Source organism: Pseudochaenichthys georgianus, chromosome 18 (genome assembly GCF_902827115.2).
Source record: "Pseudochaenichthys georgianus chromosome 18, fPseGeo1.2, whole genome shotgun sequence".
NCBI lineage: Eukaryota > Metazoa > Chordata > Actinopteri > Perciformes > Channichthyidae > Pseudochaenichthys > Pseudochaenichthys georgianus.
In genome coordinates, this window is record NC_047520.1 from 1,718,208 (window position 1) to 1,741,583 (window position 23,376).

General features: G+C 41.9%; 1 protein-coding gene across 1 annotated transcript in view; it reads left to right on the plus strand.

The window, feature by feature from the left end:
- The window catches only part of LOC117463917 (SH3 domain-containing protein 19-like), a 32,372-nt gene extending 10,178 nt beyond the window's left edge, over positions 1-22,194 (plus strand). The window contains 17 exon segments of the mRNA XM_071206521.1: positions 1,849-1,876; positions 3,537-3,577; positions 5,384-5,465; positions 8,187-8,268; positions 8,270-8,323; positions 8,427-8,619; positions 11,497-12,618; positions 14,276-14,347; positions 16,256-16,433; positions 16,670-16,916; positions 17,008-17,199; positions 17,478-17,536; positions 17,633-17,856; positions 19,144-19,184; positions 19,357-19,531; positions 19,738-19,826; positions 20,123-22,194. Of these exon segments, the coding sequence (XP_071062622.1) occupies positions 1,849-1,876; positions 3,537-3,577; positions 5,384-5,465; positions 8,187-8,268; positions 8,270-8,323; positions 8,427-8,619; positions 11,497-12,618; positions 14,276-14,347; positions 16,256-16,433; positions 16,670-16,916; positions 17,008-17,199; positions 17,478-17,536; positions 17,633-17,856; positions 19,144-19,184; positions 19,357-19,531; positions 19,738-19,826; positions 20,123-20,230 (2,987 nt within the window). The 3' untranslated portion in view covers positions 20,231-22,194.
- The last annotated feature ends 1,182 nt before the right edge of the window (positions 22,195-23,376 follow it).

Consider the following 23,376-nt stretch of genomic DNA (forward strand, 5'->3'; position numbering starts at 1 on the left):
ATTTTGAATGAATTATACAGCTTTCATTTTCAAAATTGTAAAGGTTTTATTATAATAGTACCTCAAAGTATTTATTCATATTTTTGGTGTTATCTCCTATTTTATTTATGTTTTAGGACTTTTACTCTTCTTGGTTTTTATCTATTTTTGTATCAACTCTTTCTGTTCCAAAACGGACAAACACAAACTTACATTTCTCTAAAAATGAGTATTTATGTTTTGAATAGTCAAAAGTTGTGTCTTGACGGCACAAGCAGAGAAATATTAGCCTTGACATGAAGTGGCGTTACGAGCTAAAACAATAAGGTTACAATATATAATAATGAAGTTATTCGTTGTTTGTAAGTCGTAATCATCTCAGTGTCTTTGGGTAAGGACGTGTAGGGACGTGTAGGGTTAAGAACATTTTTAGGACATTTTGATGGTCAGTTTTTCATTATTTTCCACCCTTTTTACAGACAAATCAATAATGAAAATAACTATAAAGCCCGAGCGGTGTACCTGTCCACCTGATAACTCCAATATGCACGTTCTTTTTGCTCCGTTTCAGTCCCTTCCTACATCCACAAATGTCTCTTTAGCTGCTAAATGTCCAATTTCATCATCTTTGTACAGCTTTGTTCTTGTAACCATCTGGAAACCAGTCTAAAAAGTCAAGTGAAGAGGAGTTGAAAGACATTTAAACCCTTTTTGAGTTGATAGCCGCGTACTCTTTGGACCCATTACTCATATAAAGTGCCGAAAAAGAAACCCGACCGATGACGTTGAGCGTTAAAGGAAAATCTGCTGCGCGGTGCATTTGCGTGTTTGAACGCTGCTCCAGCCTGCAGCAGAGCAAACATCTGGAAGTGTTAAAAACTCCTGATGACTGCAGCAGAATCCCTCAGCAGCCAATCACAGCGCCACTTCCTGGGTGCTCTCGGCCAATCGGGAGGCTGGGACGGAACACAGGAGGTCCAGTCAGAGTTTATAGAGACGGAGAGAGTCTGGAGGCAGAGAAGAAGGACTCAGAAAAGAGTTTTTTTTTGCGTTTTTTAACAGAAAGACGTGTTATTTTACAAAACCGTTCGTATCTTGTTTCTCTGGAGACGACAGGACGTAAAGCCGACCTGAGTATCACTAAAAGAAAGGAGGTAGGAGATGATTAAATGCACACGGATGCAGAAAAACAGCTTCAACTATTTACTTATGCATCTATTTTCTCACTATGAGGCGAGGTTGAAGACATAGTAATTTACCTTTGACTTTTTGATTGTCGCTTCTTAACGATACTGTTAAACTACACTTCCCAGAAGTCACCTGTGATTCAGTGCCAACATGGACAGTGGCATCGTTCCTTTCCTGGGATTATTTTTGGATTGTAGGTGGCGCTATTTTGCACCACGACTCTTACTGTAAATTAGGAACAACCTGGACGCATCACTTCCTGTCCGCAGAGGACTGTTTTCAATTAAAACAACAAACAACTGAAGGGACTGCTCACAAACCTTCCTTCAAACAACAATTTAAAGACAAATTCTCATTTTATTATGTCATTTAAATCGTAAACTATATAGATTTGACTTATGTTTTGTTTACTTATTTATTATAATATTAATAATACATTTAATTTGTATAGCGCTTTTCCTGTTGCTCAAAGCGCTTTATTTATTTATTATGTCTTGCTTTTATTTGTACCTCTTGTTGTCGCGCTATCCCCTATTTTATTCTGATTGAATAAGTATTTGATCTGTGTAACCATCTCTTGTGCATAGTACAGAAAATATGTTAAATAGTTGGAAAACAAGATGGATGTGATCAAAATACAAGTAAAAAAGCCTTTTATTAACAATCTCTTTCTGTTCCCAGGTCGACGTAAACCAGAGCATCGTCTCAGGTACGTTTTTCACCTTTTCTCCTTTTGAGTTTAATTTGACACACATGGACAGAGCGAGGTTGAGCCAGCGAGATGCGATTGATGTTGAAACTCCTCATAAATCAGCTGTTCTGTTAGAGTTTAAACATGTGAAAGAACACAAGGTAGGTGGACTTGTTCTGCTCTTAAAGTCCAGCTTGGGACTATTTTCTGCCGGATCTACTTTCCTCCCGTCTGACACACTCCTGTCCAAACAGACTTGGACAACAAAAGTTAAAGAACATTTTCTTAAAGCATAGTTTATAATTCTTTCGTGAATAATTAACTCGGACTGGGCAATATATAAATAGAACATTTTTTAATTGTGAATGTTTTCCTTGTTTTAAAGTTTGAATTACAGTAAAATAAGTGGTATATTCTGACTGATTTAGCTGCTAAACCCACATTATTGAGGGCGGGTTAAGCCTTTGCAGACCATTGAGATGCACACAAACCTATACAACACACTACAGGAGAGGGAAAACACCAAAAAAGTCTTCAAATTAAATATATTTAACATCCAGCAAGCCATTTACTTTCACATTGGCTTGTTTGAATAACACTTTCTGCATGCTTCTGCACAACACAAACAAAATAGGGGTCAGTGTAACAATGTAATGTAAAAAGAAACTGGGTAAAAGACTGCTTTACTCATGGTAACAGAATCAGAAACGCCTCCCTTCCTTTAGGCATCTCCTCATTCTATTTCTGTCACTTTCTGTATGAAACCCTCCTGCTGCCTTTTGTAGCTGTAATCTGACACACACTCTAAAAGTGACGTCATGTGGGGAAAGGGAAAGGGCTCAAACATCTGCCAAACAACACAAGAAAACTACCTCGGCAAAAAGGAAAAGTAGAAAGTCAAAAACATAGAAACTACAGCATCAAAAATGACCAACAAGTTTTAACTAGATCTGTTTTTCAAATGTTTTTGTCCAACCCTTTTCCTGTGGACGGCCTGAAATGGAAAAAGGGGGATGAAAGGTTTCCATCGCTGTTTAAAGTGGGTGTGTGTGTGTTCGTGGGTAACAGCTCTGTAGCAGAAAGGAAGAGTAAAAGAGAGTCAGAGACAAAGAAAAGACACAGACGATTTAAAAGACAGAAAGTCAAAGCCGTCTGACCTCCTTCTGTCTCCTGGGTGAGTCTCTTGATTCCTATCCTGCCTAGCAACTGCTGAACACGTTCGGGTAGTAGACGGCAGGGAATTTCAGGGCAGTTTTCTAAAAAATCTCTCTCTGAGGATTCAGCTAAAGATGCTAACAACAGATGCTATCCAGGAGGGGGTTAACTGCATGTAGCAAGCGATACAAAACAGTTAAACCATTCATAATACATCTTACAAAAAGGCCATGAGATGTGCTTATCTTGGAACAGTTAACATCTTTCAAAGCTTGGTATTCCTCTTCATTAGCCCACTATATGTTTGTCTTCGGAAATCTTGTACGTCAAAAGCTTTTATTTCTGGTCTATCTATATTTCTATTAATATATATTCGTGAAGATACCGTCGATGAGTGTCTCCTCTGGGACGCAAAAGGATGTTCACAGCAGTTGTTTGTGGAATTTGGGTTTCATGAAACCGCAGTCGGGTCGGCTGAGGTTAAACGTGACTCATGTTTTCCTCTCGTTCTCTTTCTCCGCAGTCAGGGTCCTCTGTCGTCCATCAGAGCGGCCATCAAGAGAAGTGAGTATATGCCTTTTGAGTAGGAATGCACGATATTGGTTTTTTGATACCGATAACTTCCTGCTTCTCAAGACCGATACCGATTATAATATAATATATATATATATATATATATATTAAATGTACCTGTAGTTTTTGCACACCTGGTGGTAAAAAGAGACTAGTAGTGAGCAAAGGACATGAGCATTACTACTATGAACAAAGCAAAGCCAAGAACAGTTCTGACTTCAAAGTGACCAGATTTATTTTCCCAAATAAAGTTCTTGCCTTTTTCAAAAGCCTCGTGGATAGGTGAAAGCCCCGGTGCCTTTGCAGCTGGCTTTGGATTCGCCGCTAGTTTAGCAGCGCAGGCGTCTTCGTACGCTGTTAACACACCACCGTAGCCATGGCGATGTTTCAGGCGACTGATCAGGTTGGAAGTATTATAGCTCGTTGCCTTCTCCCCTCCTCGTGGAACTTCTGTATCTGTAAATACAAATAGCAAGCGAACTATCTACCTCTGAAACTTTGAAATAGTCCCATACTACCGACGACATGTTTGTTTGCTGTCCTGGCTTCACGGCCGCACGCCATTTACGTCACAGCCAGGCACGAGTTAGGGAGCGCTGGATGTGTGAAGAACTCCCCTCTTCCTAAACCACTAACACCACAGTACTGGCAACACGGGAGGAGCCGAGGGAAAAACAAGCGCCCCTCATCCCAATCCACCCACACCGCAGTATCTTTTTCTACCCAAAAAATATATTTTATATTATCGGGGCTATTAATACTGTTATCGGGTTGTTATTATATTATATTATTGTATATTAATACTTTGATCGGGTTTATCAGGATGACGTCATAATTCCTAATATAATATCGTGCACCACTAGTTTTGAGTTCTTGTTCTTTATCTTGTTCTTCTTTGTGTGCTTTAGTGCAGATACGCTCCATTTAAACACAAAGAGAACCCATGTCGCTGCAATTCACACTGTAATCACGGTGCAGATTATTTTAGGGGTTTACAAGTACATATGATGGCATCGGGGTTTAATCAGACAGACGCTGCGCCCTCTTACTCAAACCAAAAATGCTGATTTTTCCCCGTTAAAGTGATTCCAGAAAACAATATTCTGTTCCTCAAAAAACGGTATAATGACTCCAGGAATCTGAGCGTCAGACGGCGGGAGACAGCTTTGTTTTTAGCGTCGCGTTGTCGCTTACGTCCGCGCCACCATCTAGAATTTATACATCTTATAAACAATATCAGCGCCTCAGTACTCAGACTATATCTTTCTATTAAGACACGGTCCTAGAAAGACACAGGTACACTTAGCTTTTAAATAGTTTGTGGGTCAAACGAGGGGCCAGTTTTGTTAGTTTCGGAAAAAACTAAAGGGTCTTATAGTTCGAGGACTATAGGGTACATTTTCTTAACTATTGTGAGCTTATAGTAGGATACAAGGTAGGACTATTTTATAGTGGGGTACTAGGTACGACTGGGTATTTTCTTAGTTTTGGGGAAAACTTTGACAGTCTTTTAATGTTTCTTTTATTATCTTTTACTGTTTTTAAATGCCTTTGTCTGAATGTCTTTCGTCTTTGGAAAGCACCTTGAACTGCCTTCTGTTGAAAGGTGCTATATAAATAAACTTGCCTATTAAAAAAAACCCTGGTGAGCGTCATACTCTTTCTAAGAACAGGCACTGCGGAACCTCAGGAGAGAAATCTGACAGCGGCACTTTTTTTAACTTATTAAAGGCTTTATCCGTAAGTATTTGTTTGTTAGTATTGTTTGATATTAACTGTTTCCTGTGTGTCTCTCAGCCTCCACCAGGACGACGTCTCTCTCCGAGTCGTCCAGAGACAGAGAGAGGGAGAGAGACAGAGAGAGAGAGAGAGACAGGAGGTGAGATACACACACACACACACACACACACACACACACACACACACACACACACACACACACACACACACACACACACACACACACTGAAGCTAAAGCAGTGTGCTGTCCATATGGGAGCATTTTCCCTAAAATCGTATGAGATTACTGTTTGATTTTGTATCTTTGCTTTTTAAATATAGCACAGATATCTCGTTGTCTCCTCTGTCGGACTGTTTTATGTTGATGTTCTCTAAGTTATTTGTCAAGTCAGGAAAACGGGATATTTTAGTAAACAAGCAAGCGTGATGTTTCGTGTTTACAGTCCATATCTTCGTGCGAGGAGTTTTAATGGATTCAATATCAACCTCCTGCTGGATTTGGAAGCTTTTATAAACTTATTTTTAAACAGTTTTACAAAGTCTGAACTAAATTCTCTTTTCAAAAACTACCCTTGTGCATCACTCGGGGCAGAGTTGGGCTTTTTGTTTGTATCGTTTCATCATTTTAGCTGCATCAGATCCTGTAGTAAAGTGTGCACTAGGGGTGCAACAACTAATCGACTTAATCGATTAAAATCGATTACCAAATTAGTTGGCAACTAATTCTGTCGTCGATTCCTTGGTGACGTCATCACGTGTGTTTTACGCACCGTTAAGCTCCAACGTTATCGGTCTTTTTATTGGTACTGGAGACATTTAAAAAATATTAGGTTCGGGACTTTAACGCGTTAATTACACAAAAATTAACTCGCACTTTAATCGCACTTATTTTTGGACGTTAGCCCGACTCCGAGTGCAAGGAACCACACCCTGACCCAACCCACACTCAACCAGACGACTGGTTTCAGGGCCAGGATGAGCCAGTCCACGTCTGAGAGAATAACCAGCTCCCTGGCTCACTGGACTGCACTCGACTGTCGACCACCTGGAGTCACATCCATGTGGAAATTGCTTCTCACTGTTCTCAGGTCAAATATGTATATTTGATTAAAAATGCAATTCATTAATTACAAAGCCTCTAATTAACTAGATTAATTTTTTTAATCGAGTCCCGGCTCTAAAAAATATATGTCATGTATTATTGCTACATAAGCATTATATCACAGTCTCAACTCGTTTCTAATACGCAAAAAGACAAACAAATGCGTCTATGGTGTATTTTCGATCTTTCCAATCGAGACGAGATCTCTCTCCCCCGTCTGTGTGCGGGGGGGCGGTTTACACACACACTCTGCTACATGCATGCATTTTTGAATCAAGTATTCATCTTTATTGTCTTCATTGTTCGTTTCCACATGCCTAAAACAACCTCAAGCTAAATCTAAAAGTTGATGGCTAAATAAGAGCGTTTGAGAAATTGGGCAAGGCGTAATAGTCGATTAATCGTTTCATTAATCGATAGATTAATCGATTATCAAATGGGTCGTTTGTTGCAGGCAAGAAACATAAAGTACAAAAACATTGGGTAAAGAAAAATGTAATTTCCCTGGTTTCCTGCACAAAGAAATCACAATGCATCACAAATAAAATGTTGATTCTCATTGACTTATCTGTCCGACTGGTTACAAATATCCCTTTTCGCATTAAAGTATACAGAAAACACTACTTTTTGGTGGTTTTAAGCATCTAAAGGATTACAAGTCAGAAAACTAGAAAATATCGACTAGTTATGTTTAGGAATGATGAAATGTGTCGTGTCATGGATTTCTCAGTCGCTGTTATTGTCATTTGTAGTTATGTCAATAAAGATCTGAGGTCCTCCAACAGTGCAACACAATAAAACAAATACAATAGAATAGAAATATGTTGTAGCTAGGCGCGAATTTAAACCAGGGGTCGGCAACCCCTAGTTTGCCACTGGTTACGGCGCCGCGTGCCAATAAGTGGAATAAGTGTGCAAAATATTTAAATTGTATTTTCGGATCCTGAACGAGACAGCCGCCAGAGCGCGTCTCCCCGCTCCCTGCAGAAGGAAGCAGCGCAGCCCCGCTCTCTTTATCTCCAGGTGACTTTCTGCCGCTTCCCCCCGTGGAGCTGATCGTCTCGCCACGGAGGAAAGCACTTCACTAAGTGCAGTGCCCACAAGGAGCCGGACACACGCCGCAGTGTTTGCGTGGCTGTGTCTGTAGTTGAAAGCGAAATAACATGCTACACGGGGCGGACTGGCCATCTGTGAGTTGAGCCTTCCTGTCGGCTCCCAGACCGTAGTCGAGGAGCGCAGACGCTTCAGGTTCAATACCCACTTTAGCTTCAATGGCTGGAGAGAGGCGAGCTCTTCTTCGGAGGCCGTTGCATTTATTTAGCTGCTGTTCTGTTTCACAAAAGACATCACAGACCTCTGTGTTTCTGCTTCCTCGTCTCACTGTCGCTCTACCACACACACACACATGCACACGCCACCCCCCCCCCCCCCCCCCCCTCTCTCTCTCTCTTAAAGGGACAGCGATCTCATCTCACTCTGCGTGACCCTAATATCGTAACATGTGTGTTCTGGAGAATCACAGAACGGACGATCGTCCTCATTATTATTATGCCGTTTAAACCAATTATTTAAATGTGTGTGTTAAATTCGGCATCATGGAAGTTGCGCTGACAGGTCCACACACTGCCTCCCCGCAGCGAGGCTCCCCCCCCCCTGATTTAACTGACAGTGACATAAATATATAATTCAATTAGACTTACCATATATTTCTCAGTCGCTGACTTCCTGTTGTTGTTGTTGTTTGTGCTTGTTTTCTAGACGCCCAGAGATCACCATCCTGTGTGCGGAGCCTCTGTCCTCCACTTCCTGGTTCCCGGGGGCCTCTGCAGGATTCCCCCCGCCCCCCCCCTCCTGCCGCTCAGATCTGGGGTCCCACCATCCCTCCGTCCATTCAGGTGAGTCTGCGATCTGGAAGTAAGCAAAGGAGGCGTTTCAGACAGAGATGAGACCATTCACGTGCACTACAACCTATTGAACACATGCATTTCTCCTTCTCAGCCTCCTCCATCCTATGAGGAGGTGATCAGGGAGAAGACGCAGGAGCAGACTCTTCCTCTTCCTCCTCTTCCCTCCAGCTCTTCATCATCATCATTATCATCATTATCATCATTGTCATCATTATCATCACGTCTAGCTTCTACAATAACCATCGCCACGCAGACTGACCCAGGATCTGCCCCCGACCCCCAGGGTGAGAGGAAGCTCAATTATCTTCTAGTAAATATATACAAGTAAAGTTCATTTCACACTTTAAGACAGGGGTGTCAAACTCAATTTCATCGCGGGCCACATCAGCATTATGGTTGCACTCAAAGGGCCGGTTGTAACTTTAATACTATATAGAAAATACATATATAAATATATCATATCATATAAAATAATGTTTTATATTACATCATTGCCTCTGCATTGGATTATCATCGGATAGGGTAATAACTTCATAATTAACTACGTCTGAAAGCAGAAGTCGAGGGCAAGTCTCTTCAGTGCGTATGTCCCAAAATGATTTAAAAAGAAAAGCCAAAATCTGGAGAAAAAAGAAATGGAAGTGACATTTTGAAATAAAAATCTAATTCTGAGACAAAGGAATTCTATGAAAAAATGCATATTTTTGAAGAAAAAAAGGCAAATTCTGAGAAAAAAGTGATATTTGAGATGCATTGTGGGATATGTAGTTTATGGGCAACGTGCTTCTGTAGCATGTAACCGTATAATAAACATATTATATTCTTTGCAAGCTCTTGTGGGGCCACATAAAATGAAGTCGCGGGCCGAATGTGGCCCCCGGGCCTTGAGTTTGACACCCCTGCTTTAAGAGATCAAGAAGAAAGATTGTCACTTATTACTAGTAATAGCTTCTGGCTTTTTTTTCACGAAACTGTGTCTCAGGGTGTAGTGGCCAAAATCCCGAAAGGTTTGTCTTGTAACCTTCACCTCAACAGTTAATGTTCTTGGCCACATGTAGAGCTTGGGGCCTCGGAAGCAGTGCCAGACTCGCAGTACAAAAACCACTGGACGGTTCTGTTGCTTTTCAAGGTTTATTTCCAGTAAAACGAAATACGAAAACAATATTTAACATAAACTTAAACATCAGATCCTAATAATCTGTCTTCTACTCAGCATAAGGTTGCGTCTGCGTGTCAGTGACGGTATTGCTGCTGCCTGCTGCTCTCCCGTCACACACCGCACCTCCAACTTAAAGCCTTAGCCCCGCCCCCTTCACCTGAGCCCTGCTGCCCTCCCGTCACACACCGCACCTCCAACTTAAAGCCTTAGCCCCGCCCCCTTCACCTGAGCCCTGCTGCCCTGCCGTCACACACCGCACCTCCAACTTAAAGCCTTAGCCCCGCCCCCTTCACCTGAGCCCTGCTGCCCTGCCGTCACACACCGCACCTCCAACTTAAAGCACCCACTGCCCACCTAAAGCCCCTAGCCCCGCCCCTTCACCTGAGCCCTGCTGCCCTGCCGTCACACACCGCACCTCCAACTTAAAGCCTTAGCCCCGCCCCCTTCACCTGAGCCCTGCTGCCCTGCCGTCACACACCGCACCTCCAACTTAAGCCTTAGCCCCGCCCCCTTCACCTGAGCCCTGCTGCCCTGCCGTCACACACCGCACCTCCAACTTAAAGCCTTAGCCCCGCCCCCCTTCACCTGAGCCCTGCTGCCCTGCCGTCACACACCGCACCTCCAACTTAAAGCCTTAGCCCCGCCCCCTTCACCTGAGCCCTGCTGCCCTCCCGTCACACACCACACCTCCAACTTAAAGCCTTAGCCCCGCCCCCTTCACCTGAGCCCCGCTGCCCTCTCACTGAAACAGAAAAATGCATTAATCAAGGTTCCAAATAAATCAAAACAAAATAAACTTAAATGCGGCTCCTGCACAGGGCTTCTTAACATTGAACAAGCTATGAATGTGTCACACCCACCTAACGGGGAGAAACTCGGCTAACTGATGATATTACCCCTTTTTACTGAAACAAAATACAAGTCTCACAAGAAGCGTCTAAATGAGCCCTGAGCGAAAACATGCTAACGCACTTAGCACAGCACTCACGGTATAAATAATGTATTACTTATCATAACTGATATCGGATTAAAGCTGAGATTCCGCAGATTCTTCAGGTAGAAGTATCATCACTGTGTGATCACAACTCACCGCAGCGAAAGCCAGCAAAGACGACACACAACGTAGCTTTAGGTAGCCAACACGACACATGTCTTACCTTTGTGGTTTTTCTGATCAAAAGTCGTAAAAACGCTGCTGAAGGTTAATCCACAGGTTAATCCAATGTGTCTGTCACTTTGAAATGATTACTGATAATCCATCCTCATGTTTACTAATAACGTGTAGGTCGATTTAGGAACTTCCCTTCGATTCCATTGGCTCAAAAGAGGTGTCAATCATCAAAATCGACCAATGGGTTCCAGAGAAACGGCAAATCCACCCAAATGACCCCAGGGTTTATTTTTGTTGGTAAATCTCTCTAAAAAGGTCAAAGGTCACTTGTTTTGCATCAATCTGGATACAGGGTACTTATTATATGTTGGACTTTGGATTCCTAAAGCTTGTAGTCTACCATCCCATCATCCAAGGGTAGTTTTCACTACAAGTACATTTTTTTTTTGGACGGACATTAATTTACATTTCGTTACCATGTTCAATCTGAATTTACCTTAAAATAAAAACATCTATATTGAATCTGACTTTTCTACATCCAACTCACAGGTGTATCATTGCTTTGAGAAAAAAGATTATTAATTTAATCCTTTTAGAAGATATGGTCGTTTGTTCTGGGAATTTTCGAGCCTGAGGCCTGAAAAATCAGTTAAAACAACACATAACATCAATCACCCTCAGAATAGTAATACAAATAGTAATTATATATATATTGTTGTAGATTTAACTGTATCTCGTTTGATGTGTGTGCCAGTTTCTGAAAATGCAAATAAGATAAGATAGGGCTTTCTTTATCCCAAAGGAAATTGTTGTGCCAGTTACAAAAATCCAACACAACAGCGTAATAATAAAACTGTACTCTAACAATTATAAATAATAATGTGTCTACAGTGAGACGACCAGTAAGACCACAACGACCGCCTTTCCCCAGCCCTCCCAAACAGTCTCACATTGATGACATCACCATCTCAGCCAGCCAATCAGCACTCAGCGTGGCACCAAACACACACCTTCCCTCCACTCCTGATTCTCAAACGGACCAATGGGATCGGTCTGTTGAAGTAGAAGCTCCTCCTCCTTCCACTTCTTCTTCTTCTCGCGTCCCATTGGAGCGTCCTAAGCCCCGCCCCCGCTCCAGGCTCAGCGCTCCTCCTCCAATCAGCAGTGAGGTCAGAGTTCAGACTCTGGTGAAGCTACGAGACGACGGCACGGCTACGCTAGCTGCTCGCACAGGAAGTGACCCGGCTAAACAGGAAGTGAGTCAAGGGAAATACCTTCAGGAGCTTCTCGAGGCGTTCAGCACCGACGATTGGGGTTTCCCCGATCGCCGTAGCGACAGCGGAAGCCAAACGGAGAGCGAGGAGGAAGAGGAGGAGGGAGAAGACGACATGGCGGCGCTAAAAGCGAGGATACAAGCCTTTGAGCAGCAACAACAGGTGGCTGATGGGAGCTGTGGAGATTTTCCCGCCACAAAAAGACCCGAAACCCGACCTGAACTTCGACCTGAACCCAAGCCACGTCCTCGTCTCGAAAAAAACAAATCCGCGCCCCCTACTGTCGCCCCGAAACCCAAAAATGTAGCACAAGCAGCCAAACCGTCCTGCAAGCGATTCTGGGAGGAGGGTGCCGAGACAGATTTAACCCCTGAACCTGATTCCTGTGTCCTGAAATCTGGACCTGTTGTGGTTCCTGTGAGAAACACGGAGAAACCTTCAATTTCCCCAAAACCTCAGACCACTACGGACCCCCCTCCACCTTCTGCTGGTCCCGTTCCTGCCCCTAGACCTCCTCCTCACCCCAAACTCACCCCTTCTGTCAGTGAGACGGCAGCCAAACCTCCACCCAGACCTCCAGTCGCCCCCAGGGCCAGCGTCGGAGCTCCTCCCCAGGAAAAGAGCTCCTCGGCTGGGAAAAGAACCCCGACTTTACCCCCCAGACCCTCTGTGGAGCTCAGCAGTGGATCTCACTCTGAGACAGGAAGTGAGGAGACGCAGGACGCTGCGAAACAAACTGGTGAGGGTTATTAACGTCAAAGTCAACTTTATTGTCAATCAAAAAATACAAATATATATAAAAATATGTATAAAAAGATGAATATATACAGTCAACAGACACATTTATACATATGCACACATTAAGACATAAATAAAAGCACTACAATCAATATACAAAATAACAGTCACTTATAATAATAATAATAATACATTGGATTTTTATAGCGTTGTTTAAGCGTGCCGTGCAAACCCGGCCCGTTTTGGTTGGTTGCGTTTCCACTAGTCGTAGTTCCGGCTAACGGGTACCGTTTTTCTGGCTCTCCAAAATCGTGGTTCTTTCCAGGCCAACAACCGGGCTGAGTCGGGCTGAGTATGCTAAACTAGTGAGAGAGTTGGCAACTACAACAAGATGAACATATTTGACCGTGATTTAATTGTAATACACGTTTCTAAATGATGCCGACGTAACAACACACTGATACCGGTTAGTAAGAACCATGAATTAATGCTTTGAGTCTGCAGACAGACGGCAGGCGAAAACCCCTTTTTTAAAATGCGTGTTTTCTAAATGTAGCTTGGCTAAGCTAACGTTATATATGCTCCGACCGTCCAGACTCACAACAACGGCCTACAGACATAAACAAACCAGCGACTGTATCCTCCATGACACAGGCAGTCTGTAGTTTGTACTTGTTTCACTTCTGTCTAGTTTCTGAACAGATATGAGGAGCTGTGAGCTCTGAGGGCTAACGGCTAATGTTGGTTTCGCATTGAAGATGACGTCACGGCTCCGCCTACACTGCGTTGCTATAGTTACTGCCCCGGCTACTAAACTGTAATGAAACTGCAGCATGAAGTGAGCCTGGCCTACCAAGGCCTAACTATACCGTACTAAGCCGTGCGAGGCCCTGCAGTGGAAATGCGCCATAAGAGGGAGGGAAACAAAAGCATATAAGTCGGGTAGCAAGCTACTCTCAAAAACAGACCCTCCAACCGAGAGAGCGAGCACGACTGGAGCCTGTCACTCTTCAGTTACCGGCGGCCAGGTGCCATCAGTCAGTGCTGATGGGGAGGAAGGGAGAATCCTTAAAGGGACATACACATAACGGGGACAGCAGGGACACGGGGGTCGTCACAGCGGGTCATTTTACAAATATTTACTCGAGGCAGGGGGAAACGTGCTGCTTATCTCCCGGTTAATAAAGATAAGCTCTCTGAAGTTCAGTCAATGACTCCAAACTAAACAGGCTTGCTCACAGCTGATAAGCCGGATTAGTTTGATGGATTTCTCAATGGGAGGCTTGTAGTTCCTTTACCAGCTACTGATATCAAACTGACACTCAGATCAGATTCTGATAAACGAGGTTTAATAGGCTAGAAGTAATGTGGAAAATAAAAACTGTTTTAATGTATACGCTTGTGGTTCTATAACAGTGGGGAACATATTTTATGTTATATTATTCTATTTAAATGTGTTTATTTAGCAAGATGCAACAATGATCAATTGTAGGTCAAAATTACAGAAAAAAAAAAAGTTTTAAAAAAATGTCTTTTTGATAATTTTTTTAATTTGTAAAGTCTAATAAAGAAAATACAAAAACTACAAACTAATGAAATAGTAGTAATTAGTAGTCTAAAATGATAATCTTAATTTCTTCTGAATTTTGTTGTTATAGTGAAAGTAGGAAGTCTCCGTCCAAACGTCCCGACCAAACCAGCAACTCTGACCGCACCACGCAGAGCCAGCGGTAAGTGTGTGAGAGAGAGTGTGTGTGTGTGTGTGTGTGTGTGTGTGTGTGTGAGAGAGAGGGAACACTAGCTCCATGTAGCTTTAGTACAATTAAGTGTTTGAGAGCTCAGTGACACACATCGTGCTCATGTTGTTGAAGAAAATATGCAAACATATTGTGTGTGTGTGTGTGTGTGTGTGTGTGTGTGTGTGTGTGTGTGTGTTTGTGCTCCATGTAGCTTCAGTACAATGAAGTGTTTGAGAGCTCAGTGACACATCGTGCTCATGTTGTTGCAGAAAATATGCAAACATATGGGGGGTTTTATGTCGTGTGTGTTTGGCCTAGCATTACTATACTTGTGGGGACCTAAATCTGTTTACATAGTCACGTGTGGGGACTTGTCTCCCTTATGGGGACAAATTGGAGGTCCCCATAAGGGGGATCATTAATTTTAGGGTGAAGACTTGGTTAGGGTTAGGATAAGTCTCGTGTGTGTGTGTGTGTGTGTGTGTGTGTGTGTGTGTGTGTGTGTGTGTGTGTGTGTGTGTGTGTGTGTGTGTGTGTGGTGTGTGTGTGTGTGTGTGTGTGTGTGTGTGTGTGTGTGTGTGTGTGTGTGTGTGTGTGTGTGTGTGTGTGTGGTGTGTGTGTGTGTGTGTGTGTGTGTGTGTGTGTGTGTGTGTGTGTGTGTGTGTGTGTGTGTGTGTGTGTGTGTGTGTGTGTCAAAGAGAGAGGGGGGGGTTATATTAGTCAATCCAGACCATGTGAAAGAAAGAGGCAGTGATTGTGTCAGAAGAAAAAAGGCTCCACTCTTGTTGTGTGCTCTCAGCTGTTTTTGTTTGTGTGTGTTCAGCCTAGCCATGTGATTGGTCGACTTCTTCAGAGAGAATTCCCATTATGCAACTATCCAGGCTTATTTTGGCTGCTTTATGAACATGTGGGAACCAGGGAGCTTGTTCAGTTGTTTTTTAATTTGATTTATGTTCGTCACAGCTCTAGGCTGTGCAAGAGTTTACATAATCAGCCAATTTCTTTTAATATTTTGTCGTAAAGAAAGAAAATCTGCAGGCTGTGTGCAATAGTTTTACCCTGTTAGGTACATCTGCACATGTTGACACCAACAAAGAAAAAGAGACGATAACTACATATCAGAATCAAGGGTATTGCCAGGTACATTTACACATACGATGAATTTGCTTTGGTGTCTGGTGGTGCGAACATAAACAACAGCAAAGTAGGTAAACAAAGAAATGTATAAGGATAATAAAAAACAAGTATTTTTAAGAAACAATTTAGCATTAAAAAAGATGCTAAAGACAAGTATTTACACCAAATGTAACTAACCTTAAAAGCTAAAAAACAAAAACCCTTAGGACAACGAGTAGATAAGATAAGACGAGCAGCAAAAGACATGGCATTGTACAATAGAGAAATTACAAGACTAGAAATAAACAATCCAAAATGTAAACATCTCAAATAGAAATAAAATAGCATTTCAAAGTAAAAAATGTGGAAATACAAATGTACAGTAACGGCAAAGTGTAGCTCCGTCTAATCCAAACATTTATATATCCACATAAGCTTGACTCCAACACAAATACGTCTCAGGTAAGTTTGGTTGACCCTTTACTTAAACAAAAGGTATCGGTACAAAACACATATTTTCAAAGTTCAAAAAACGATATTGCTCAGTGATTCTCAGTGCGGTCGGCTACGACATCAATTTTACAACAGCTGGTTTAAATAAATGATATAATGATACTAATAACAAAGAAATTCAATGTTCAAATATATCTACAGTATATACACACATAATATATCAAATTAGACATTTTAACATATGGCTTCTCCAGTTATTATCTCTCTTTAGCTTCTGATATGAACACTAAGAAATGGAAATATATTCTTGGATCTACTCTCCACCTCTAGCTCCAAATCTGGCCCCGAGACCCTCAGGACCTTCACCGGTTCCAACTCCCGCGATAAAACCTCCAACTCCCGCTGTAAAACCTCCAAATCCCGCTCCCGCTCTGAGGAAAGGCGCCGTGATCCAAAGCAAACCAGAAACCAGCGTTACTGCAACGTCTGACCCCCCTCGTCCTCCACGGTAAGAAGCACATTTGTGATCAACAGTCAAACTGAACTCCACGGTACAGATACAAGTGAAATTACATGCGTAAAAAAACATGGCATTGTAGAATAAAAATTAAAAGAAATAGAAAAAACATCTCAATAGAAAATACAATGGCATTAAAGAAAGTAGAAATATACATGTTGAATTACAAATGTAAGTAACAAGAGAAGCTATGGAGCATAATAATAATTCTCACTCTTTCCCTCCAGGCCTTCTGGTGTGAAGCTCCTCCCCCTTCGTCCTCCACCAATCAAATCCACCCCCGGGCGTCCACCGCCTCCAGCCGTCAGCTCCTCGGCCAATCAGACTCCTCCCGCGTCCAAAACTAGTCCCGCCCCCTCTGTTTCCACTGCAAACCAGTCAACCAATCAGGTGCCGCCTCAACGAGCATCAAAGAGAGGACCGCCTCTTCCCCCCCGCCCTAAAGCTGGACACCCTCTATACAACAGCTATGAGGTATACACACACACACATACGCACACACACACACACACACACACACACACACAAAACACCATCATAGATCTTCGTTATAACGTCTTTTCAGAAACAGGAAGTGCTGATCGTCCTGGACGACCCGAGCCCCTCAGAGGACCAATCAGATGAGGGCAAGAGTCAAACCGCCGTCATCGACCAATCACAGAGTCTCCTGGACCTGAACAGCCAACCAGAGCCTGCGCCGGATCAGGAGAGCCAATCAAAATCTGACCTGGAGGGCCTCAGCCTATCAGACTCACAGGTACTAAAACACACTTTGTTAAGAATTTTTCATTCAAATTTGTTTGCCTTTTTTAATATATAGTGATTACATTTACCTCAAAAAGCTGGTTTAATAATAAATCAAATCAAATGAATGTGGTGTAAATATAAAATAGCATTGATTAGAAATATATGTACAAATCTAGTTGTTTAAAAATGTATACACTACTTGAATGCATGTACTTTCCAACACTAATTAGAACTAATATAGAAAAATAAAATGTGTTTTACAAGACTTTATTTTCCTTTGTCCGATAGTCCATTCTTCCTGTGGAGTCTTCGGAGCAGAAAGAACAACTCAACCCTCCTCCTGTCAGGTAACACACAATATTGAAACACTACTATATCATACGTAAAGGAAACCACTAATTTATGTATCTAATTTTGTGTTTTATAATCCTCTCTCTGTGCAGCGGTCCTCGGTGCGTCGCCCTGTTTGACTACGAGGGAGAGGAGGAGGACGAGCTCACCTTCTCTCAGGGTGATGTCATCGCCCTCTTGGAGCTGATTGGTCAGGACTGGGGGCGGGGCCAGATCCACGGACGAATCGGAATCTTCCCACTGAACTTCGCCGAAGTGGTGGAGCCTCCAGGGGAGAAACCGACAACAACAGAGAGCACTGTGACAGGAAGTACTGGTGAGCCTTTATAGCCCAACATTAGCCTCCTTTAGCTTAGCGGTGGTGACGTGAAGTCATGTGACCGTGCTGTAGTTCCTTTATAGCCCAACATTAGCCTCCTTTAGCTTAGCGGTGGTGACGTGAAGTCATGTGACCGTGCTGTAGTTCCTTTATAGCCCAACATTAGCCTCCTTTAAGCTTAGCGGTGGTGACGTGAAGTCATGTGACCGTGCTGTAGTTCCTTTATAGCCCAACATTAGCCTCCTTTAGCTTAGCGGTGGTGACGTGAAGTCATGTGACCGTGCTGTAGTTCCTTTATAGCCCAACATTAGCCTCCTTTAGCTTAGCGGTGGTGACGTGAAGTCATGTGACCGTGCTGTAGTTCCTTTATAGCCCAACATTAGCCTCCTCTAGCTTAGCGGTGGTGACGTGAAGTCATGTGACCGTGCTGTAGTTCCTTTATAGCCCAACATTAGCCGCCTTTAGCTTAGCGGTGGTGACGTGAAGTCATGTGACCGTGCTGTAGTTCCTTTATAGCCCAACATTAGCCGCCTTTAGCTTAGCGGTGGTGACGTGAAGTCATGTGACCGTGCTGTAGTTCCTTTATAGCCCAACATTAGCCTCCTTTAGCTTAGCGGTGGTGACGTGAAGTCATGTGACCGTGCTGTAGTTCCTTTTATAGCCCAACATTAGCCGCCTTTAGCTTAGCGGTGGTGACGTGAAGTCATGTGACCGTGCTGCAGTTCCTTTATAGCCCAACATTAGCCACCTTTAGCTTAGCGGTGGTGACGTGAAGTCATGTGACCGTGCTGTAGTTCCTTTATAGCCCAACATTAGCCACCTTTAGCTTAGCGGTGGTGACGTGAAGTCATGTGACCGTGCTTTAGTTCCTTTATAGCCCAACATTAGCCTCCTTTAGCTTAGCGGTGGTGACGTGAAGTCATGTGACCGTGCTGTAGTTCCTCTATAGCCCAACATTAGCCACCTTTAGCTTAGCGGTGGTGACGTGAAGTCATGTGACCGCGCTGTAGTTCCTTTATAGCCCAACATTAGCCGCCTTTAGCTTAGCGGTGGTGACGTGAAGTCATGTGACCGTGCTGTAGTTCCCTTATAGCCCAACATTAGCTTTAATGTGTTAATATGTGGAGATTATCCTGCTGAACTAAACCTATAAGTATCATAAACGTTTGAATAGAGATTATTTTCTGCTATATAGAAATACGTCATCCCTGCACCACCATATATATTTCATGGTTAAAGTACTCTGTAAATAGTAGTTTTATTTATTATTTACTGTGTCCTCAGCAGCACCAGAGACCTCCCTGGATCCAGACTCTCAGACTGCAGTAAGAAAGATCCCTTCTGTTCAAAAGTTGTTTTTATTTAGGATTAGTGATCATTTATGTTTTAAATATTACACATTATCACACAATTTTGTAATAAATAGATTTTATGTCAGATTTGCACATGTTTCCTGTCCAAATGTCACTAATAGATCCATTGTGTGTGTGTGTTGAGGTGGAGGAGTGGGTCGAGGCTCTGTTTGATTTCCCCGGTCAGACTGCAGAGGACCTGTCCTTCCAGCAGGGGGCGCTCATCCTGGTGATGGAGCACATCGATGCGGATTGGAGGAGAGGGAAGCTGGGGGGGAAGGAGGGGGTCTACCCTGCTGCCTTCACACAGCCCTGCAATGGTAACACACACACACACACACACACACACACACACACACACGTTCCCATCAATAGAATTAATATATGACTAAATTAATAGACAAATGAATACAAAATTAAATCTATCCAGTTTCCAGATCAGAGAATCAATTATAAATACTTCCTCATCACACACACGTTCCCCTCAATAGAAATAATATATTAAAATGTTGCTTTCTGTTTCCAGCTCAGCCAATCACAGGCCAGCAGGCAGAGGTTAGAGGCGTGGCCAAGTTCGACTTCACAGCAGAGGGCGAGGGCGAGCTCTTCTTAAAGGTGTGTGACTGACTGACTGACTGTGTGTGTGTGTTTGACTGTGTTGTTAGGAAGTATGTGTGTGTGTGTTGATTCTCTGCTCAGAATAGATGCTATTTTGTATTCATTTGTCTATTATGTAAGGCGAATTAATCGGTTAAAAGACAACAATACATTTGTGTTTATTGGGTTTTGATTAAAATGTTTATTGCTTTTAACAATAACTTAATTTCTTACCAAAATGTAAACAAAAACAGCCTCATATTTTTGTTTTGTTTACTAAATAATGTGCTCTCTTTGTGTCTCCCCCGCTGCAGGTCGGTGACGTCATAACGCAGGTGGAGTTTGTGGATGAGCAGTGGATTCTGGGAGATGTGGGCGGGAAGCGTGGGATTGTTCCTAAAAACTACATTTCCCTTCTCTGATGAGGGAAAAGGGAAATCCTGAAAACTAGGAATACTTTTTTTTTTTCTTGAATTTTTTTGACGGCTAAAAATGTATGGAGTTCCAGTGTTTCAACATTTTCCCAAAACCTTTCAGGCGGTTTTTAATTTTAAAAAAGCCACATGTTCAGTTTTTATTGGCATTTTTGGGAAAGTGGATATCGTCACGTTAACAGGATGGACCTTTGCCGCCAGAGTAAATCTGATTTAACGCTCTGTGTTTTCAAATGTTTGACTCCGTGGACTATTTCCCACCTGGACTGGATTTGACTTGTTACTCCTCTCACTGGCTTTTGTCCAATATTCCTGCAAAAAAAAATAACTTTTAAAGCTCCGACAGCCTCAAACGCATCTCCCTGCATCAGTTTCAAAGCTTAAAATCGATCTCCATATCGGGAATATGGTCTCTGTCGGACTTCTGCTTCTAAGAACGGCCGTGAGATGACATTTCCTCCTTTGTATCTGCATCGAGAGACATTTTCAACCTGCAGTATTTTAACGGGAAAGTAGTAGAAAGACACTTTACTGTAGTATCCAAATGGCTTATTTGAAACTATCTGAATGAAGTAAGAGAAACAGTATTTTACTTAATTAAAACCCTTGTTTGGTTCAGATCCACCTAAAAACATCACACTATTATCATTTTTAATATATAATTGAGATGATGATTTAATTAAAAATAATTCCCTTTTTTATATCATGCGTCAAATCGTTGTTGGAATATCAGTCAAAATATTCACAATTTAGTTATTTTTGCCCAAGTAGTGCAGCCTTACTGGAAGAGGAATTAACTTTAACTAACTCAGTTTAAGCTTGTATTTAAATATGCTCATCATGGGGCGGAGACGACGAGAAAACTGGATAAAAACTAGGGCTGTGCAATTAATCGTATATTAATCTCGATTACGATTTTGGCTTGCAAAACTTACGAAAACAACGTAATCGAAATAAAACGATTATTATTTTTTGGTTTTTCAGTTGAATTAAACTTAAAGTTCAGGGTAATCAACTGTTAAAAACACACTGTTTCAATCTTTTTTTTCAATAAATTGATGTTTTCAAAGTAATCGTTTTTAATAATCGTGATATCAATTATTGACCAAAAATAATCGTGATTATGATTTTTGCCATAATCGCACAGCCCTAATAAAAACTGAAGAAAAATGTATTAAAAACGGAATAATGTGGAGCTTTACGAAGAGGCGAGTCAAATTGTAGTCAGGCAGCCATTTTGTTTTTGTTGTCCTCATGAACGTTTTTAACTCGTAGCGCTCGTTGCCACTTTAGTGAGGAAATAACGGCGAGTTTTATTTCATAACGGTAGGTACCTTTTTAGTTATTTATAAATGTTTCTTTTGTTGCACACGTTTCCACTGGTAGACTCTTGAAAGCTTTGTAACACTATCACATGCCTTAAATGCATTGTAAAACTACCTATAATGTGTTATCTGCTTTTATCACTGTATAATATTAGTTATAAGCACTCTTAAATATTCAGAGCCTTTTTGATCATAACTATAAGGTCAGTTACCATAACACTTAATAATCACTGCCGGTATCATCGTTTAAATGCATTTTAATCACATTATATTGCATCAAAAGCACTGGTTTTAATGCAATATTTTTAGGTGAATTGGTCACTGGGTGCTGTTTGATGGGATTTAAGGATAATTTTCACACATTAAAATGCATTGTAAAAATATTAAATGTAACAATTCAAATTCACAATTATGTGAATGAGTGACCGGTAATTATAACGTTATATGATATTTGACCTTATATGTTATTATAAAATGCTTTAACACTGTAACACTAATGTGTGTGTTTTTAAATGAGACACACACACTGAAATATTTAGGAATCGCTTTGTGAGAAACACTTTGGTCAACTAAAACATTCCAGCTTTTTATTACAAATAAAACTCAGACATTTCAGTCATATTTTTATTTGTATTTGTATTCTTTGTTTTCTTTTTAATTGTTGCTCTGATATACACCTGAACATCAGCAGGAGAGGACTCTTTAAAGTAGAGACAATACATACTGATATACACCTGAACATCAGCAGGAGAGGACTCTTTAAAGTAGAGACACTACATACTGATATACACCTGAACATCAGCAGGAGAGGACTCTTTAAAGTAGAGACACTACATACTGATATACACCTGAACATCAGCAGGAGAGGACTCTTTAAAGTAGAGACACTACATACTGATATACACCTGAACATCAGCAGGAGAGGACTCTTTAAAGTAGAGACACTACATACTGATACACACCTGAACATCAGCAGGAGAGGACTCTTTAAAGTAGAGACACTACATACTGATATACACCTGAACATCAGCAGGAGAGGACTCTTTAAAGTAGAGACACTACATACTGATATACACCTGAACATCAGCAGGAGAGGACTCTTTAAAGTGGAGACATATACATACTGATATACACCTGAACATCAGCAGGAGAGGACTCTTTAAAGTAGGGACACTACATACTGATATACACCTGAACATCAGCAGGAGAGGACTCTTTAAAGTAGAGACACTACATACTGATATACACCTGAACATCAGCAGGAGAGGACTCTTTAAAGTAGAGACACTACATACTGATATACACCTGAACATCAGCAGGAGAGGACTCTTTAAAGTAGGGACACTACATACTGATATACACCTGAACATCAGCAGGAGAGGACTCTTTAAAGTAGAGACACTACATACTGATATACACCTGAACATCAGCAGGAGAGGACTCTTTAAAGTAGACACACTACATACTGATATACACCTGAACATCAGCAGGAGAGGACTCTTTAAAGTAGAGACACTACATACTGATATACACCTGGACATCAGCAGGAGAGGACTCTTTAAAGTAGAGACACTACATACTGATATACACCTGAACATCAGCAGGAGAGGACTCTTTAAAGTAGAGACAATACATACTGATATACACCTGAACATCAGCAGGAGAGGACTCTTTAAAGTAGAGACACTACAGACTGATATACACCTGAACATCAGCAGGAGAGGACTCTTTAAAGTAGAGACACTACATACTGATATACACCTGAACATCAGCAGGAGAGGACTCTTTAAAGTAGAGACACTACATACT